This window comes from Heloderma suspectum, chromosome 5 (genome assembly GCF_057233095.1).
Source record: "Heloderma suspectum isolate Gila_16-S chromosome 5, 16-S_ref, whole genome shotgun sequence".
Lineage (NCBI taxonomy): Eukaryota > Metazoa > Chordata > Lepidosauria > Squamata > Helodermatidae > Heloderma > Heloderma suspectum.
In genome coordinates this window covers 65,919,641-65,938,772 of record NC_139462.1, presented here as the reverse complement: position 1 = coordinate 65,938,772, position 19,132 = coordinate 65,919,641, and the positions used below count along the sequence as shown (strand labels likewise).

Here is a 19,132-nt window from a genome sequence, read left to right as displayed (position 1 = left end):
GACAGATACTGAAGCTGAAGCTCAAGTATTTTGGCCACCTAATGCGAAGAGAAAAGTCACTGGAAAAGACCCTGATGCTTGGAAAGATCGAAGGCAAAAGGAGAAGGGGACGGCAGAGGATGAGATGGCTAGATAGCATCACCGATGCAATAAATATGGACTTGAGCACACTCCAGGAGAGAGTGGAGGACGGGAAGGCCTGGCGTGCTATGGTCCATGGGGTCACGAAGAGTCGGACACGACTGAACGACGACTAGAGTAGACCCATGGTAATCAACGTTGGCCATGACTAATTTGTCCTATTGATTTCAATGGGTCTACTCTAAGCATGGCTAAATATGGATCCTACCCAGTGGGTTTAATCTAGTCTCCCTTCTCTGACAGAAGGAGCTGTCCTCTGATGGAGGAAGGGATCCTTTGGGTACAACCCAATGTAAATGAATTTGCGTTTTGTTAAAAAAAAATCCACATAATTGCCACTTCATGGATTTTGAAAGAAGGGTGTAGTTTCCATAAATGTGACATAACATAAGAATTTAATATACAAAGCTGCCATTACTAGAATGGAAGGCCATATTCAGTAATTCCTTCTGTTTGGGAGTCAGGGATATAGAATGTGCCTTATTGCAGTAAGCAATAGAGCCAAAATGGCCTAAAAATGAATATGTTCAAATTCCATCAATATAGCAGGGTATATGCATTTTAAAGATGTGTTGACATTTATTTTAACTTATCACTGTCAGGTTAAGTTCCTTGTGGTTTTTAATAGTCTGTATTTTGGGGTGAAACATGCATGTACCTACAAGCTTTGGATACAAACAGGTCAAGCCTGCCAAGTTTAGGTTTGTGTGGGTTTTTTCCTATCAAATATGGCATGGGGAGGAGAGAACTTGGGCATCAGTGTGGGCTGTGTTGCAGCATGCCTTTCAGTCTTAGTTTATAAATGAGAAAAGGCAGATTTTAATATGTGATTAGTATAGATTATTAAACCAGTTGAAGTTTACATACCTATTACAATCATAATCTTTGTTTCTGCATAATATTAAAATAATATATGAGGATGTTTTCATACAACATAAACTTGTTCCAAGTTAATCTCTTCTTGTCAAAAAGCATATGCTGCTGTGGGTCATAGAATCATAGAATAGTAGGGTTAGAAGGGGCCTAAGACCATTGAGTCCAACCCTCTGCTCAATGCAGGGATCCAAGTCAAAGCATCCCTGACAGGTGTTGTTCAGCCTCATCTTGAGTCCCTCCAGTGTGGGAGAGCCCACTACCTCCCTAGGTAATTGGTTCCATTGTCATATTGCTCTTAACAGTCGGGAAAACTGTAACTTGAGCCCATTATTTTGTGTCCTGCACTCTGGGATGATCGAGAAGAGATTCTGGTCTTCCTCTCTGTGACAACCTCTCAAGTACTTGAAGAGTGCTATCATATCTCCCCTCAGTCTTCTCTTCTCAAGGCTAAACATGCCCAGTTCTTTCAGTCTCTCCTCATAGGGCTTTGTTTCCAGTCCCCTGATCATCTTTGTTGCCTTCCTCTGAACCCTCTCCAGTTTGTCTGCATCCTTCTTAAAGTGCAGTGCCCAGAATTGGACACAGTACTCCAGATGAGGCCTAACCAGTGCTGAATAGAGGGGAACTAGAACTTCACATGATTTGGAACCTATACTTCTATTAATACAGCCCAAAATAGCATTTGTCTTTTCTGCAGCCACATCACATTGTTGGCTCATATTCAGCTTGTGATCGACAACAATTCCAAGATTCTTCTCGCTTGTAGTATTGTTGAGCCACGTATCCCCCATCTTGTAACTGTGCATTTGGTTTGTTTTTCCTAGGTGCAGAACTTGGCATTTATCCCTATTACATTTCATTCTGTTTTCTGCCCAGCCCTCCAGCCTATTAAGATCACTTTTTTTTCCCTGTCTTCCAGGGTATTAGCTATCTCGCCCAATTTTTTGTCATCTGCAAATTTGCTAAGCATTCCCTGCACCTCTCTATCCAAGTCATTAATAAAAATGTTGAAGAGCACTGGGCCCAGGACTGAGCCCCACGGTACCCTGCTTGTTACCTTTCCCCAGTTTGAGAAGATCCCATTGATAAGCACTCTTTGAGTCCAATTCTGTAGCCAACTGTGGATCCACCTGATAGGTGTTTCATTAAGCCCACTTTTAGCTAGTTTGCCAATCAGGATATCATGGGGCACTTTGTCAAAAGCTGTGCTGAAGTCAAGGTATATTATATCCACAGCATTCCCACAGTCTGCAAGGGAGGTTACCTGATCAAAGAATGAGATCAGATTAGTCTGGCAGGTTTGTTCTTGACAAATCCATGTTGGCTTCAAGTAATCACTGCATTGTTTTCAAGGTGCTTCCAGATGGATTGCTTTATCATCTGCTCCAGAATTTTCCCAGGGATTGATGTCAGACTGACTGGTCTGTAATTCCCAGGTTCCTCCTTTTTGCCCTTTTTGAAGACAGGGACATTAGCCCTCCTCCAGTCATTTGGCACTTCCCCCGTCCTCCATGATTTCTCAAAGAGAATAGACAGCGGTTCTGAGAGTTCTTCTGCCAGTTCCTTTATTACTCTAGGATGCAGTTCATCTGGCCCTGGAGATCTGAACTCATTCAAAGTCATTAGGTGTTCCTTGACCATATGCCTATCGATCTCAAGCTGCAATCCTGCCCCTTCAGCCTGTACTTTGCCTTTGCCAGGGGGCTCATAGACCCTCTTTTGGGAGAAGACTGAGCCAAAGTAGGAATTGAGCACCTCTGCCTTTTCTTTGTCATCTGTTATCATTTTGCCATCCTTATTTAATAGTTGAACCACCATTTCTTTCCTGTCTTTTACTATGCATGTATCTGAAGAAAGCCTGTTGCTTTTAGCATCACTTGCTAAGCTCAGCTTGTTCTCAGCTTTCGCCTTCCTGACGCCATCCCTGCAGTTCTGTGCTACCTGCCTGTACTCTTTCTTTGTAGTTTGACCTACCTCCCACTTCCTATATGTGTTCTTTTTCTTTTTCAGGTCATCTCTCAGGTTTTTGTGAAGCCACATTGGCTTCTTCTGTTGTCTTCCACCTTTTTTTTCTTGTTGGAATTGTTTGTAATTGTGCCTTTAGAATTTCCTTTTTTAAAAACTCCCACCCATCTTGGACTCCTTTTCTCATTGGAGTTGCTTGCCGTGGGACCTTACTTATCATTGTTCTGAGTTTATTAAAATTGGCTTTCCAAAAAAATCCAGGGTAAGCATTTGGCTACACTTGGCTTCTGCTTCCTTTAGCAAAAAGGGAGTTGGACTCAGTGGTCTTATAGGCCCCTTCCAACCTTACTATTCTGTGATATGATTCTAGAACCAAGAACTCAAGTATAGCATGGTCACTTTCCCTAAGAGTTCTGTAACTGCTACTTTATCCACTAAGTCATCTCTGTTGGTTAGGATCAAGTCAAGGATAGCCAATCCTCCAGTTCCTTCCTCCACTTTCTGTAGGAGGAAGTTATCAGCAACACAAGTCGGGAATTTCTTGGAGGGGCCATGTTTTGCAGAATTTGTCTCCCAACAAATATTGGGAAATTGAAGTCCGTCGTTACTACTACATCATGCTTCCTTGAAACGTTGGCATACTCTTCTCCTTGATTGGGTGGCCGGTAGTAGACTCCAACCACCATGCTCTTTTTATTCTTTGCTCCATTTATTTTAACCCAGATGCTCTCAATGGGGCTACCAAGCTCATCCTCCTGTATTTCTGTGCAGAGATAACGTATTTTTAACATAGAGTGCAGTCCAACTCCCTTTCTGTTCCTCCTGTTCTTTTTGAACAAGTTATATCCTTCAGTTGCTGTATTCCAGTCATGGGAGTCATCCCACCAAGTTTCAGTTACACCTATCAAGCCATAATTTCCCTCCCATACTAAGAGTTCAAGTTCATTCTGTTTGTTTCCCATACTCTAGGCGTTCGTATATAGACATCGAAGACCATGTGCTTTATAGTCTGGCTTTCTTCCTACATGTTTTGAAGCCTATTATTGGGCGCTATTAGAGCTGTTCTTTGCCTTGTGGTGCATGAGCCTTCATCCATTGTTACCCCCAACTTTGTCTCCCTCCCCCGTAGGATTCAGTTGAAAGCCCTCCTGATGAAGTTCTTCATGCTGTGACCAAACACGTTCTTCCCAGCCCTTGGGAGGTGCAACCCATCCCTTGCCAACAGTCCATCTCCCAGGAAGTATAACCTGTGGTCCCAGAATCCAAATCTCTTGCATTAGCACCACCTTCGTAGAAATAGTTCACCGGGACTATTTTTCTTTGTCTTCCTATCCCTCTTCTAACTAGTGGAAGGATGGATGAGAAAACTATCTGGGCCCCAAAGTTCTTGACTTTTCTTCCCAAAGCTTCAGAGTCTGACTTGATTTCTTCATAGCTCCACTTGGCAGTATCATTTGTTCCCACATGGATTAGAAGAAAGAGATACCTGTCAGTGGGCTTTTTGAGTGTAGGCAACCCTTCAGTCACACCTCTAATCCATCCTCCTGGGAGACAGCATACTTGGTGTCCCTGGGTCTTCGCGACATACTTGGGTTTCAAACCGCTCAGAGAGCTTCGGAACCGCCCAGAGAGCTTCGGCTATTGGGCGGTATAGAAATGAAATAAACAAATAAATAAATAAAATCCCACGCAGCAAGGAGTCTCACACAACTCCTACTCTTCTTTTCTTGTTGTTGTAGGCCTTGGTTTCATTGCCTCTGCATGACTGACCTTCAGCCTCTTGCTCGCTCTCATGTGCGGTCCCCTGTAATATTTATGATTTAAGCAAACCCTTGCGCATTAATAAGTATGGCATAGCTACTAGGTTGGCTGTGGCCACTTGTTCCAGATGAATGTGAAGTAGCTACCTCAAGCTGATAAAGTTATGGAGGGAAGTATTTATGGAGAGCAAGCAATTGGACCAGCTGTGTTTAGGCTGTGGTGATTTGAGTTGATCTTACTCTACCTGAAAGTACTCTTAACATGTAAAAGTATCCTTCGTAATGTCAAACTGTTCAAAAATCTGTAAAAATTAGGTTTTGGAAGTACCAAGCTGTGAATGGAATTGTAGACGCATGAATAATCACTAGCTTAACATTTTTGTTTAGAAAAAAATAACAATAAATTTATGTATGTTAATATAGTTTATTTCTCCCCCCCCCCCCCCCAGTTTGATGGTATCCATGTGGTGAGTGGGTCTCTTGACACTTCAATCCGAGTCTGGGATGTGGAGACAGGAAACTGCATTCACACATTAACGGGCCACCAGTCATTAACTAGCGGAATGGAACTCAAGGACAATATTCTTGTCTCTGGGAATGCAGATTCCACAGTCAAAATCTGGGATATCAAAACAGGACAGTGTTTACAGACATTGCAAGGTAAGCTTCTCATAGCCTTTTGTAACTAATGTCAACATACCCATAGGACAGTATTAATGACTATATGCACATATGGTTATAAACGAACACATACTTAAGACTGGAGTACAACAAAGAAGCCTGGTTCATTAACAAAGGCCTGTCAGTCTGGTGGGCAAGGAGCTTAGTTAAAGTTGTCACATTTTCTTTCTCCATCTCTGCTTCTCTGGTCTTAATGCCATTGGTTGATCGGTTCTGTTGTGATAGTGGCCCTATGCTGGGAGGGAAGTTATAGCAAATGGTGGCCAGACAGGCTATGATGCCACAAAGGAACTGGCCAACTTGCCCTTAGCAGCTAAATACTTAACTATCAGGCATCTGAATTCTGAGGAACCTATCTGAATTGAAACCCCATAATCTGTGACAGTATTTTAATGCCCTCTGGAGAGCTTTCTGACCCACCCATCCCCACCCCCGCACCAAGGGTGGGGAGCAGCTGTGGTGGCATTGGGATTTGACAGCAGGTCACTTAAATCATATCCCTGATGAATATACAGTGGAGGTGAGGAATAGATTTCAGGGATTAGACCTGATAGACAGAGTGCCTGAGGAACTATGGACGGAGGTCCGTAACATTGTTCAGGAGGCAGCAACTCAATCCATCCCAAAGAAAAAGAAATGGAAGAAAGCCAAGTGGCTATCTGATGAGGCTTTACAAGTAGCTGAGGAAAGAAGGGAAGCGAAGAGCAAGGGAGAAAGGGGAAGACATACCCAACTGAATGCAGAGTTCCAGAGAATAGCAAGGAGAGACAAGAAGGCCTTCTTAAATGAACAATGCAAAGAAATCGAGGAAAACAACAGAATGGGAAAGACTAGAGATCTCTTCAAGAAAATTGGAGATCTCAAGGGAACGTTTTGTGCAAAGACGGGCATGATAAAGGACAAAGAAGGCAGAGACCTAACAGAAGCAGATGAGATTAAGAAGAGGTGGCAAGAATACACAGAAGAACTATACAGGAAAGATCTGAATGTCCCTGATAGCCATGATAGTGTGGTCACTGAACTTGAGCCGGACATCCTCGAGAGTGAAGTCAAGTGGGCCTTAGGAAGCATTCCTAACAACAAAGCTAGCGGAGATGACAGTATTCCAGCCGAGCTATTTAAAATCCTAAAAGATGATGCTGTTAAAGTGCTGCATTCAATATGCCAACAAATCTGGAACACTCAACAGTGGCCACAAGACTGGAAAAGGTCAGTTTACATTCCAATTCCAAAGAAGGGCAACGCCAAAGAGTGTTCAAACTACCGCACCATTGCGCTCATTTCACATGCCAGCAAGGTGATGCTCAAAATCCTACAAGCTAGGCTTCAACAGTATGCGAACCGAGAACTACCAGAAGTACAAGCTGGGTTTAGAAGAGGCAGAGGAACTAGAGATCAAATCGCCATCATTCGCTGCATCATGGAGAAAGCAAGAGAATTCCAGAAAAACGTCTATTTCTGCTTCATTGACTACGCTAAAGACTTTGATTGTGTGGATCACAACAAACTGTGGCAAATTCTTAAAGTGATGGGAGTACCAGACCACCTTACCTGTCTCCTGAGAAACCTGTACGAGGGTCAAGAAGCAACAGTAAGAACCAGACATGGAACAACCGATTGGTTCAAAATTGGGAAAGGAGTACGACAAGGCTGCATATTGTCACCCTGCTTATTTAACTTATATGCAGAGTACATCATGAGAAATGCCGGGTTGGATGAATCACAGGTCGGAATTAAGATTGCTGGGAGAATTATCAACAACCTCAGATACGCAGACGATACCACCCTAATGGCAGAAAGCGAAGAGGATCTAAAGAGCCTCTTGTTGAGGGTGAAAGAGGAGAGTGCAAAAGCTGGTTTGAAACTCAACATTAAAAAAACGAAGATCATGGCATCTGGCCCCATCACTTCCTGGCATATAGAAGGGGAAGAAATGGAAGCAGTGACAGATTTTACTTTCTTGGGCTCCAAGATCACCACAGACGGTGACTGTAGCCATGAAATTAAAAGACGCTTGCTCCTTGGGAGGAAAGCTATGGCCAACCTAGACAGCATAGTAAGAAGCAGAGACATCACCTTGCCGACAAAGGTCCGTCTAATCAAAGCTATGGTTTTCCCAGTAGTAATGTATGGCTGTGAGAGCTGGACTATAAGGAAGGCTGAGCGCCGAAGAATTGATGCTTTCGAACTGTGGTGCTGGAGAAGACTCTTACGAGTGCCCTGGACTGCAAGGAGGTCAAATCAGTCCATCCTAAAGGAAATCAACCCTGAGTGCTCATTGGAAGGACAGATAATGAAGCTGAAGCTCCAATATTTTGGCCACCTAATGCGAAGAGAAAACTCCCTGGAAAAGACCCTGATGCTGGGAAAGACTGAAGGCAAAAGGAGAAGGGGACGGCAGAGGATGAGATGGCTAGATAGCATCACGGATGCAATGAATATGAACTTGAGCACGCTCCGGGAGAGAGCGGAGGACAGGAAGGCCTGGCGTGCTATGGTCCATGGGGTCACGAAGAGTCGGACACGACTGAACGACTGAACAACAACAACACTTGGACTCCACAGCTCCCTCAGTTCTTTCCAAAAGCAGCTTTCCAGAAAAATTAGTTGTTGACCAGGACAGTTTGCCATGGAATTTGAAATGAGACTTTGCAAGTACAGATTGGTTGAGAGTCTTGGAACCTTTCTCTGAAGAGAGAGAAACGCATGCTGCTTCTAAGGTTAACTGCTTCTAAGTTATCAGATAAAACTGGAGTTTTTTCATTTTCTACAGGATAAAGTTAACACTAGAGAGATGGTTTCTGTTGTAGATTATGTCAAGCTGTGTTCTGAATGTGTGGCCTTGTTTACTTAGCACTTCAAAGAACAGAGAGGAATGGGAATTTTAACATATAAAGGAAAGCAAGAGAAGTACAGCAAAAAAAGGTGTACAATTCCAAAATCAACCCTGTTTTGACACTTGTTGCATTTCTTTGTTCTTGGGCACCATACTTCAGTGTACTGAGTATCAGTATTGAGCCATTAGAAATGTTTTATAGAAAACAGCCTGATACAGCTAGAAACTTGTTCAGGGTTATTTAATCTAGTAAACCACAATAATATGAAGGTAGTTATAATAATTAAAATAGCAAGTCAGTATCTTTATTCAGGAGTTATGGATACATTTTAAAACCTAGAGGTTAATTGGGCAGGAAGAAAATACATAAGAACTGTCTGTTCCTATAAATCAAAAAGAATTATTTCAAAGCATATGTGGCACTTAAAGATGTGAAAAGTAAGGAAAGAGAAGAAATATGTAGTGTTCCTTTTGATAGTTATTGCAGACCTGTCTTCATGTTCCTTTCCAAAGCAGCATTTAAAAATAAATGGGTATTTCCTTATTTACCATATTGTCAAATTTGAAGTATATTCTTCACTGGACGGGTTTGGATGATCAACGGATGATTGTGGTGGCTTCTTTTCCCCATCCCTGTCATTTCCCTAATTAACCTTGCCACAGCACAGGTTGCCACATTGGCCAAGCCCATTGAGGCACACCCTTGCCATGTTGTCCAAACCCAGGAGAGGTGGGCTTCCAAACCACCCCAGAATCCATGGCTTGTTGTGGGAGTTATGGGATGGTTTGGAAGCCCACATTTCTGGGTTCAGATGACACAGGAATCTGTGCCATGGCAAGGGTAATTAGGGAAATGGTGGGCATGCGAGTGGCACGTGTGGGATAAGGAAAAGAAGCCATGGTGGCTTATTTTCATCCACCTGTTATCCAAACCCAGTCACAGACTTTTATTCACAAGCTCTTATGGAAAGTCCACAGCACAGTTAAGCAGAATCTGCTTATTTGCAGACTTGAATCCCTTTGTTAAAGTTCAATTATTTATTAGCTTGAAGTAAAAAGGGGAGAAAATGTCATTAGAAAGTAGCCTTGCAAACAAGAATCAAGGGTGCTTTGCATGCTTTGTTTAGCCATGCTGCTTCATCCTTCTCTTTTCCTTGCCACTGTTACATGCCGTTTTTCCTCTCAGCTGAATGAAAGAACACACAGCTGCCAAAGTGATGCATTGTTTTTTCCCTAGCTGGGGAAGCACTAAGGCTGACTTTTGACGTGACAAAAGAAGCGCAGCCTGCCCTGTGAACAGTCTTCTCCAGCCTGCACAGCTTTCTAGTGCAAGGTCCTCTTCAGATTAGACAACAGGCTGGCAGTGCTTGTTCATCTTAACAAACCATTCCATTTTGACTGCCAGCCTCTGTTTTCCCTTCTTGCCCAGGAAAGAGAAATCATACTGGCAGCCACAATACATCACATTTTTCCCAGGTGTGAAAACAGTGCAGCACTATGACAGCTGTCAGTCCTCATATTGGTTTCTCTCTTCTTTCCTCTTGGATGGGGTGTTTTGAGTTGAGAGGTACTTCTTCATTTACTTCATTAGCCATTGGCAAATCTGATTGTTTTTCTCTTTGACTAAGCTAAAAAAGAAATTAGATGTTAAGATATGTTTTTTTAAAAAAAATCCTTGAAGTACAGTAGCCACTTATGTCCCTTATTTGCTGTTTTGCTGCTGTTTTCATTTGCTCCAGGTCCCAACAAGCATCAGAGTGCTGTGACCTGTTTACAGTTCAACAAGAACTTTGTAATTACCAGCTCAGATGATGGGACTGTAAAGCTATGGGACTTGAAAACGGGTGAATTTATCCGAAATCTAGTTACATTGGAAAGCGGGGGGAGTGGAGGCGTTGTATGGCGGATCAGAGCCTCCAACACGAAGCTAGTGTGTGCAGTTGGAAGCCGGAATGGGACTGAGGAAACCAAGCTGCTGGTATTGGACTTTGATGTGGATATAAAGTGAAGCTTGAAAAGATTATTTTGTCCAGAAATGCAAATGATGTTCTATCCTCCCTCCCTCCCTCTGCAAAAAGGAAAAAAAATCCCTTGTCCTTGGTGGTGCAGGATGTTGGCTTGGGGCAACAAATCTTAAAGACCTACAGACTAGGAAGGAGAAGACACAAAGTTGACAAACTATAACTGACAAGAGAGGCATTTGCTGTCTCATTACATCAAAGGCTTCACTTTTGAATGGGGCAGCTTTGCAAAATATGACTTTCTAAATCGAGCCAGGTGCAATTATTTCTTTTGTGTTTTCCTCTCAGTGCTCATTGAGCATTGTGGAGACTTAAAAGTTGTTACAATTCTTGTTAACCCTTGTTCTTTTACCACAGAAATCTAGAAAGGAGCTTCATACCTCCGTTATCAGTTACTGAGTATTTCAAACAAGACAGCATCTGTGACAGCAAAGAGTCCTTTCCATGTGTGGAAAAGCTAAAAACTTACTGTGAATTGTTTTTGTACAGCTTTACAGCATTTGTTTTTTATTTTGCCAACCATTGCCAATGTCAATCACAGTATTAGTCTCTGTTGATCTATTTACTGTTGCTTCCATCTACGCTCTTCAATGCATAAGTTGCTCTGAGGTGGCTAGTTGTCCAGGATTCGAAGATTCCTCAGATGGATTTAATACATGATGCTGGTGCTAGAAGTAGGTCTTCAACTATGGGATTGTTGTCCCACCCCTGTACTGTATTCCCAGTGGCCAAACTTATTTATGCTGCTAAATGAAAGGAAAAAAAGCAAATTATTTTTATTTTTTTTTCTGCTGTGACGTTTTAGTCCCAGACTGAATTCCAAATTTGCTCTAGTTTGGTTACGGAAAAAAGACTTCTGCCACTGAAGCTTGAGCCAACTGTGCCTCTAAGAGGCTGAGAGTGGAAGAGTTTCAGACTATTTAGAGTGAAGTTTGCTTGCAAGTAAAGAATTGAGAGTGTGTGCAAAGCTTATTTTCTTTTTTCTTTTTTTCTGGGCAGAAATTAAAACGCATTCCTTAGAACAAAGCTCTTGCAGCCTGTTCTGTGGGGAAACTTTCTTTGTGAGGGCTGTGGTGAATGGAATAAACAGACATAATGAAACTGACAAGATATTTTTAAAAAACAACATGCAACAAATGAAAATAAAATTGCTGGTCAGTCTTAGTGTTTTATTGAGAAGAATAACTGTTACAGTTTTACAGTGGTGAGGAAGTGACAAAGCAAAAATGCTTTGGTTTTTGTGATGAAGTTGTCACATCAAAAAAGAAATTGTCAATTAGTTTGCCTCATTCTCCAAGAGCCACAACTCAAGCTGAACTGTGAAAGTGGTTTAACACTGTATCCTAGTCGATCTTGTGTTTTTTTCCTCCTTTTTTTGGTTTATTTATAGTCTGATTTTTTAAAAAAGAAATCGGATTTCAGTTTGTTAATTTTAGTTATGTAACAATCTGACAGAATGGAGGAAAACAACCTTTAAAGGGATTGTGTCTATGATTTGATTCACTTAGAAATTTTATTTTCTTATAACTTAAGTGCAATAAAATGTGTTTTTTCATGTTAATATGTCTTTCTTTTAATAACTTCATCCATTGTCATGCTAGAATATTCTGAAATTTGAAACGAGAATTGCAGCAAACATAAAATTTGACAAATGCATACAGACTGAAAACAGTCAAATTTATCATTTTACTGAACAGATATTAATACACAAACACTAAAAATCTTTCAAGAGCTGTTTTTCACAACTGAATTGTAAGGACATTTTCTTTTTTTAATTTAAGAACCTGTGATGAAAACTCTCTCAGAGCAGCTATTCTTTCACTTGTTTTCCTGGGGGTTGATTTACCATCTCACCAAATGTATCATGTTTTCAATACATGAAGCAGCTACAGATATGAAGATAATCTCTGAAGATTTTATTCTGGAGAATATTGGTAAAAACAATTGGTAAAAAAAAAAAGAATATTGGCAAAACAAATCAAATTTGCACTGTATATAAACATATTTCTTCAAGTTCTGACAGTTGCTTCTTAGAGAATTTTGAGATGGAGACAGAATATTGGAATTCACTCTTAAACCTGCAATGTATTGTAATCAATTCATTTAAAAACAGGATTAAAAATAAACAAAGGAAAGGTAATAGCTTTAGAGAAAGTTGAACAAAATACAGAAGAGAAATAAATAAATAAATATTTTAATAAATATTTATTAAAATAAATAAATAAAAAAGAAAGAAAGAAAGAAAGAACTGAATAATGGACATCCATCAGCTTGCCATCATTTGTACTTAAAGGAAGCCTAGCAGGTGTTAGGATTTTCCAGTTCAATACGTAGGAGTCCACCATAAGTTCTACCCAGGGAGGGGTTCATAGCTTACTGACTGACAGGTACAAGACCTGGAAAAGATCTGTCTTAACCTTGAGGACTAACGGCCAAAAAATGCAAACTTTCACCAATTTCTAGGGCTTAAAACCAATGTGATTTTTAAAAAACAAAATACTAATGATAAGGAGACAGAGAGGGAGTGGCAGTCTTCCCTGGAATTATGCAACAGAAATCTGAAAAATTAAGGAAACATTTATTGTAATGTGTGCTTGCAAGTTTCAGATATTTGTTTACATCTATCCCCTGTTTCCTAAAATGTATTTCCATTATCATCTGTTTTTTGTTTGATTTGTAATAAGGTCATGGCACAAAGCTGTGTTTGGTAATGTGGCTGGGACGAACTGATCATGAGTGCTGGAGTCAGAATTTTGGCTTCAGAATATACTCTTCACTGCCAGGCTAGATGAGATACAGGAGATCTGTGATTGAATCTCCCAACATTTCCGTTTTTGAAGCTAAGCTATGGGTCAGGGCTGCAGCCTGGGCAAGGGGAGTTTAATGCTTCCCCCCGCTCTGTTTCCATGATCTAAATTTCTCCACCCCCGGCTATGATTTGTCCGACGTGGAAAAACATAACAGTATACATTTTCCCTAGCAAGCCAAATAACAGCTGGCAAGCGCAATATGGATTAGGAAAACTGAGAGAGCTTAAAACAAAATACAGTTCCCCAGCTTTGCAACTCTGGTTCAACATTTCTCACCCACCACTGTAGGAAACTGAAGAGGTCCACAGATCTTCTCGGGCAGTTCGCATGTCAAGATAAGCCACCCTGAAAATAAGTCACAGTGGGTTGTTTGTTTGCTCTCTAACCCACATTCCTCCCAACAGATGATCAGCCACTCTTAAGGCTTGCTGTGTGGCTTGTTTTCCCATTAGTCCTCCTGGCACTTATTCCATGGGCCTTTGTGGCACAACCTCTCTCATATTTTTGTCCCTACGGAGGGAAAGTTTTCTGATTTCCCCCTGCTCCAGTTTTACTCTGCTCCAATTTCTGCGCAGTTTTTCCATTTGCAAGCTTTTCTTTTTTTCCAGTGCTTAGGAATTATGCAAATGGGTTCATTTTTTAAAAAATATATTTTTAATTTTTTGTTTGCAATTGCACACATTCATCTGTCTGTTATGTACTTTCTTCAGCAGTACAGATCAATATCTCATCTGTAGGTGTTGAAATCCCACTTGTCAATTTCATTCTCTCATTGTATTATATCTTGAACAGATACTTCTTGGTCTCTCCCCCCGCCCAACTCCATCTTCAGCACTTCCCCTGACTCCAAACTCTGAAAGTGGTGGCTGAACAAGATGGAGCTATTGGGGCAGGTGGGTGTAATTACTGTGGGAGTAATTACATCTATACTTTTGCAGTAATTACACCCACCAACCCCAATAGCTCCATCCCATTCAGCCTCTGCTTTTGGAGTTAAGAGTCAAGGGAAGCATGGAGGGGAAGAAATGATAAGTGGATTGGGCAGGAGGGTGCTGTTGCGCTCATGTCCTGCTCGTGGGTTCCTGGTCAACAGCTGGTTGGCCACTGTGTGAACAGAATGCTGGTCTAGATGGACTCTTGGTCTGGTCCAGCATGGCTCTTATATTCTTAAGTGTCAGTTCAAGACATGCTAGAGGATAAAATTGGCAGGTGGGAATGTATTGGCTCCCCCCCCATCGCACCCCCTTTTCAGAGCAATTACTTTGTTCACAAGCTGGGTTTTTTGGTGTGTGTGGCGGGGGTGCTTCTCAAGTGCTCAAATGGGTTCATTATGTTTTTATTATTTTTCCTGGTCCTTCATAAGTGCGCTGGTGTGCATATTTGCCTGTCTGTTAATTTCCTTGTACATTGCCTATTCAACTTCTGTGCTTCCCTTGAGTTTGCTGCTTCCCTTGACAGTGAAGTGGAGTAAGCAATTGACAAGGCGACTGTACTGTTACAGACTGTACATAGTGGACAGGCAAATCACATTTGTGAAGGACAGGAATTTTTTTTTAAAAAATAAACCCATTTGCGCACTTGAGAAGCAGCAAAAAAGAAAAGAAAACATATGAACCCATTCACATACTTCCAAAGCACCAAAAAATTTTTTTTCAGGTTGAGAACAAGTTATAAACATTCCCAAGGGCCATGTTGGTATCAGGGTGGACATCACTGAAGAGGGAGGCTCGAGGTGGCATAGTGAGGTCACAAGGAGCAGCCAGGCTTTTCGCTGCTCACAAGCCACGCTGCCAGGTTTGCACATCACATCAAGCCACACTGAGAAAAAGCCACCCCCAACAACAAGCCATGGGTTCTCAGGGTGGCTTGTGCGTGGTTAACAAACCACACTGAAGCCTCTGCACCAGGTTCGGACATCCCATCAGGCTGACACAAACAAGGCTCACAACCCACCGTGCCTCACTATGTTGTTTGAACCAGTGGCTGGGTTTGCATGATCGGTGGGGAAAACTATGCAGTATGGGTTGTTTCCCCTGTCCCCGTGCTTGCCACCAATGGCTTTATTGACACAGGTTGCCATGTCGTCCGAAACCCGGTGCGGCGGGGTGGCTTCTAACCCACCCCACAGCCCACAGCTTGTTGTAGGGTGGGTTAAAAGTTATTCCCGTAAAGTTGCATGCTGCTAGGTTTGATGACACAGCAACCCACGACGCAGCATGGGTAACTAAGGAAATGCTGGGTGTGCAAGCGGGGAAACAGCCCATACTGCGTAGTTTCTCCCGCTGATCAGACGAACTTGGTTAGTCTCTTATCACATCTAGTTTGGCACTTGTTCACAAGTTATTTGGTAACAGTTTATCAAAGAAAAGATATTAAATTGTTTCTATCTAGGTTTATAGCTCAGTCTTGAGAATTAATGAGAATGGTGACTGTGCCTTAAGCAGTGTCCAAGGTATGGACAATATGTTCCTTTGTACCAAGGGGAGTTCTGTGTAAATATATAAAAAAGGAATGCCTTTGCCAAATATAGGATGCTAGTTTAATACTACACATGATTGTTCTTACATGCCTAGCTGTAGATAGACTATCAGATCAGGCAGCCAATTAACAAAGGGAAGAGAAATCAATGTAAATGTTCACAAAATTTAGCAAAGAATGTCTCTTGTGGGTTGTGCAGGTATTTTAAATATGCACATTAAAACACATTTAAAAAATACTACAAATACTTACTAAATTTAAGCAGCCTTAGTACAACAAAGAATAGGAGCTTTTTCCTATTCGTTTGATGGTATCTATGTACATACCAGCCAACATGAATAGAACCAAGTGGTTTAGAAATCAAGTTTGTATAGCCTGCAGGGGGAAATTACTCTAAAACAGTATGAGTAGAGTGTGCCTGACATCCGCTATTATTCCAATCCCTAGCCTCATCTCAGATCTATTTCCAGCCAGTTGCAGAGTGTTCTATACTGGTAAGTCAAAATGCTGCTTAGCAGCCAACTCACTAACCTTACATCAAAACAGTCAAAGACTTCCATGCAAGGACTGCCTGGTAAGAGAGTCAAGAGTGAACACAAGAGCATATGGCTATAAGGTGGTGGTGTTTTATGCTCTTCTTTTGTGTCATTAGAAGAATCCTGTTACACTCTGCCTCCTTTTCATTCTTCAGTTTTGTCTTTAAAATGACATTTGTAATTTAATGAATGAAAGGGCAGAAAAAGTCAAATATGAACTTCCATTGGACAATAGTGCTTCTATTTGTATTAAAGCCCTGCCCAAAATTCTGCAACTTCATATATTTCTATGTCAATAAGCAAGAATGGGTATGAAAGTTCTGCATGGTGAAGAAAGGATGTGGTCATAAGTCAGCACAGCACATACTTTGCGAACAGAAGATGTAAGACCCAGTCCCTGGTGTCCACTTAAAAAGATCTTGTGTAGCAGGACTGAGAGAGACCACAACCTAAATCCCAAGAGAGCTGCTGCCGTTTAGTAGGCAGTACTGGGCTAGATGGAGCAATTGTATGATTCTCAACATAAGGTAACTCCATACGTTCCTAAGAATACACAGTTTTCTCTTTATCCTACTACAACTGAGGAATCTCTCTAGGCTGGACACACCTCACTATTCCAGCAGTTATCCTCAAATATTCATACCATGTTTAGCTTTCCATGATATGTCAGCTCTTTAATGCTTAAATGAGCTATAAGCTATTGTCCAGTCTAAAGGGACATACAACCGATGAATAGTTAAACCTATTGTCTTGATGCAAGAAGCACGCGTGCTACTTGATCAAACTTAGACCAGGGATCCGCAGTGTGGCACTCGCAGGCACCTCCAGTGGTGCTCACAAAGCTCTTCACTCCTTGCCCCCTTCCAAAAAATACTTTTAATATAACATTGTGAAACATTAGGGTGTCAGGTTCTCCTTCCTGTTCCTGAACCTACCAGTGATTAAGCTGTTCCACGACAGGAGAGTAAGACAAAGGGGTAGAGGGGAGAGAAAGAGTGAGGCTTGGAGTGGAGAGAAACAGCAAGATAAAGGGTTGAGTGGGAGGGGAGGAAAGGCTAGCAGCTAAAGGGAAAGAAAGAAGGTGGCTAGTGATGGAGAAGAGAGAGAAATAGTGAGGAAAGGGGTTGGGGGAGAAAACCAAGCTCTCGGAGTGCAAGGAACCCCAGTGACAAGGCATCAGCAAACAAGCAAGTTAAGCAACTATGCGAGGGAAAGGTAAGTGAAATTATTGAATTATCTATTAAAAGTACCTCAGGTAATCATTTAAAACTGATAAATAGCAGCTGAAGCCAAAGCAAGGGCACAGCTAAATCCCAGAGGGATAACCCCTTGCAATCTTACAAGAGTAAGCAAAATATGGGGGGGGGGGAAGAGGGGGGCAGAGATTCAGCAAGAACTTATAGGCCTTGCAGCCTTGCATTAACAAAGAGCCCTGAGTGGTTGAAAAGAACCTCAGCTGCATATTTTAAGCTAACCCCAAGCTTAGAAAGGGAGAACAAGAGTCTGCTTAAAGCAGGAAAAAGTGGGCTCAGGCTTTAGGCCTTAAAAAGTTTACTAAATAAAGCAAGTTTAAGAGTTCTGCATATCATTTAAGTTTTTAAAAACATACACAAAAAGGATCCAGACCTTTCAAGCCACAGCCTTCCCAAGCCACCTACCCTTTGTCCGCTGTCCCTTCCAACTAGCAATCGAATAGCTCTCCCCTCACTGTCTCCCATTCACTGTGAACAGTCTCCCATTCACTGTTTTAATAGTCCTCCTTCCTAAATAGGAATCACCATTCCCTGGGGGACTAACAGACCTACATTCTCAGTCACTGAAAGCCACGCTGATCAGGAGTTCGCACACAGCCTCCCTTGCTTTTCAAATGAGGCCCTCCAATCAGATTTGCAGCAGCAGTTGGGCCTATCTATATAAGGAAGCACACTGGCAAAGGAGCTAGTTCTCCAAGCGTGAGGAGCCCCACTGACAAAGCATCAGCAAACAAGCGAGTTAACAGGGCAAGGAAGCCAAGACAGTTGACTCTTTCCTCCCTGTTCTATACTTGCAGTAAGTAACGGTAAATAAATATAAATTCTCCACCTTCTCATAGTAAACAACTTAAGTTTTCTAGGGAAAACACACCCAAATAAAAAACTAGTTATGAAGGTAGAAAGGTTGACCTGGTGTTGAATGGGGTATGGCTACCCTTGAAGGACCAGGTCTGCAGCCTGGGGGTCATTTTAGACTCCCAGCTGTCCATGGAGGCTTGGGTGTCAGCTGTGAGCTGGACAGCGCTATTCCAACTCCATCTGATAAGGTGGCTGCGCCCCTTCCTTCCCGACAATCTGCTCCCATCGGTAGTACATGCCCTGGTCTCCTGTCCTTTAGACTACTGTAATGCGCTCTATGTGGGGTTACCCTTGAAGACGGTTTGGAAGCTGCAGCTGGTACAAAATGCAGCAGCTCGCCTAATTAAAGGCAGCCACCGGCGAGATCACATCATTCCAGTGCTAAAGGAGTTGCACTGGTTACCAGTTGTTTTCCGGGCCAAATTCAAGGTGTTGGTTTTGACCTTTAAAACCCTATATACAGTAGTTCCAGCCCAGCCTGTCTTAAGGAGTGCCTCCAGCAACACCAGACAGGTGGCTTAACAAGATCAGCCTCGGATGGCCTTCTCTCTGGCCCGTCAGCCAGGACAGCTAGACTGGTGGGGACAGGGGAGAGGGCCTTCTCTGTGGTGGCCCCCACGCTGTGGAACTCCCTCCCTAGGGAACTCCGCCATGCCCCCTCTTTAATGAGCTTCCACCATGCATTAAAAACGTGGTTATTGAGGCAGGCATTTGGGGTGGGTTAGGGTATTTTTAGGAATACGATGTTTTTAATGTAGAATTTTATTGTTTTAAACTGTTTCTAATATTGTATATCGCCCAGAGTGGCTGGGTGACCAGCCAGATGGGTGGTCAATCAATCAATCAATAAATAAGCCAGCCAGCCAGCCAGAGCGGGATGAGGGCTATCCAGTGCACCAAGAGCCACTTGTACGGCT

The 19,132-nt window shown here is 42.2% G+C and overlaps 1 protein-coding gene across 5 annotated transcripts in view; it reads left to right on the top strand.

Moving 5' to 3' along the window:
• Positions 1-17,379, top strand: part of FBXW7 (F-box and WD repeat domain containing 7) — a 200,450-nt gene extending 183,071 nt beyond the window's left edge. For 4 of the 5 annotated variants that reach the window (XM_084856267.1, XM_084856268.1, XM_084856266.1 and 1 more), the window contains 2 exons: positions 5,192-5,402; positions 9,999-17,377. In XM_084856267.1, coding sequence (XP_084712393.1) covers positions 5,192-5,402; positions 9,999-10,267 — 480 coding nt within the window. In that variant the 3' untranslated portion in view covers positions 10,268-17,377. Of the gene's footprint in view, positions 1-5,191; positions 5,403-9,998 lie in introns of all 5 variants that reach the window. The other variant, XM_084856270.1, reaches the window with a different exon arrangement.
• Positions 17,380-19,132: the final 1,753 nt, after the last annotated feature.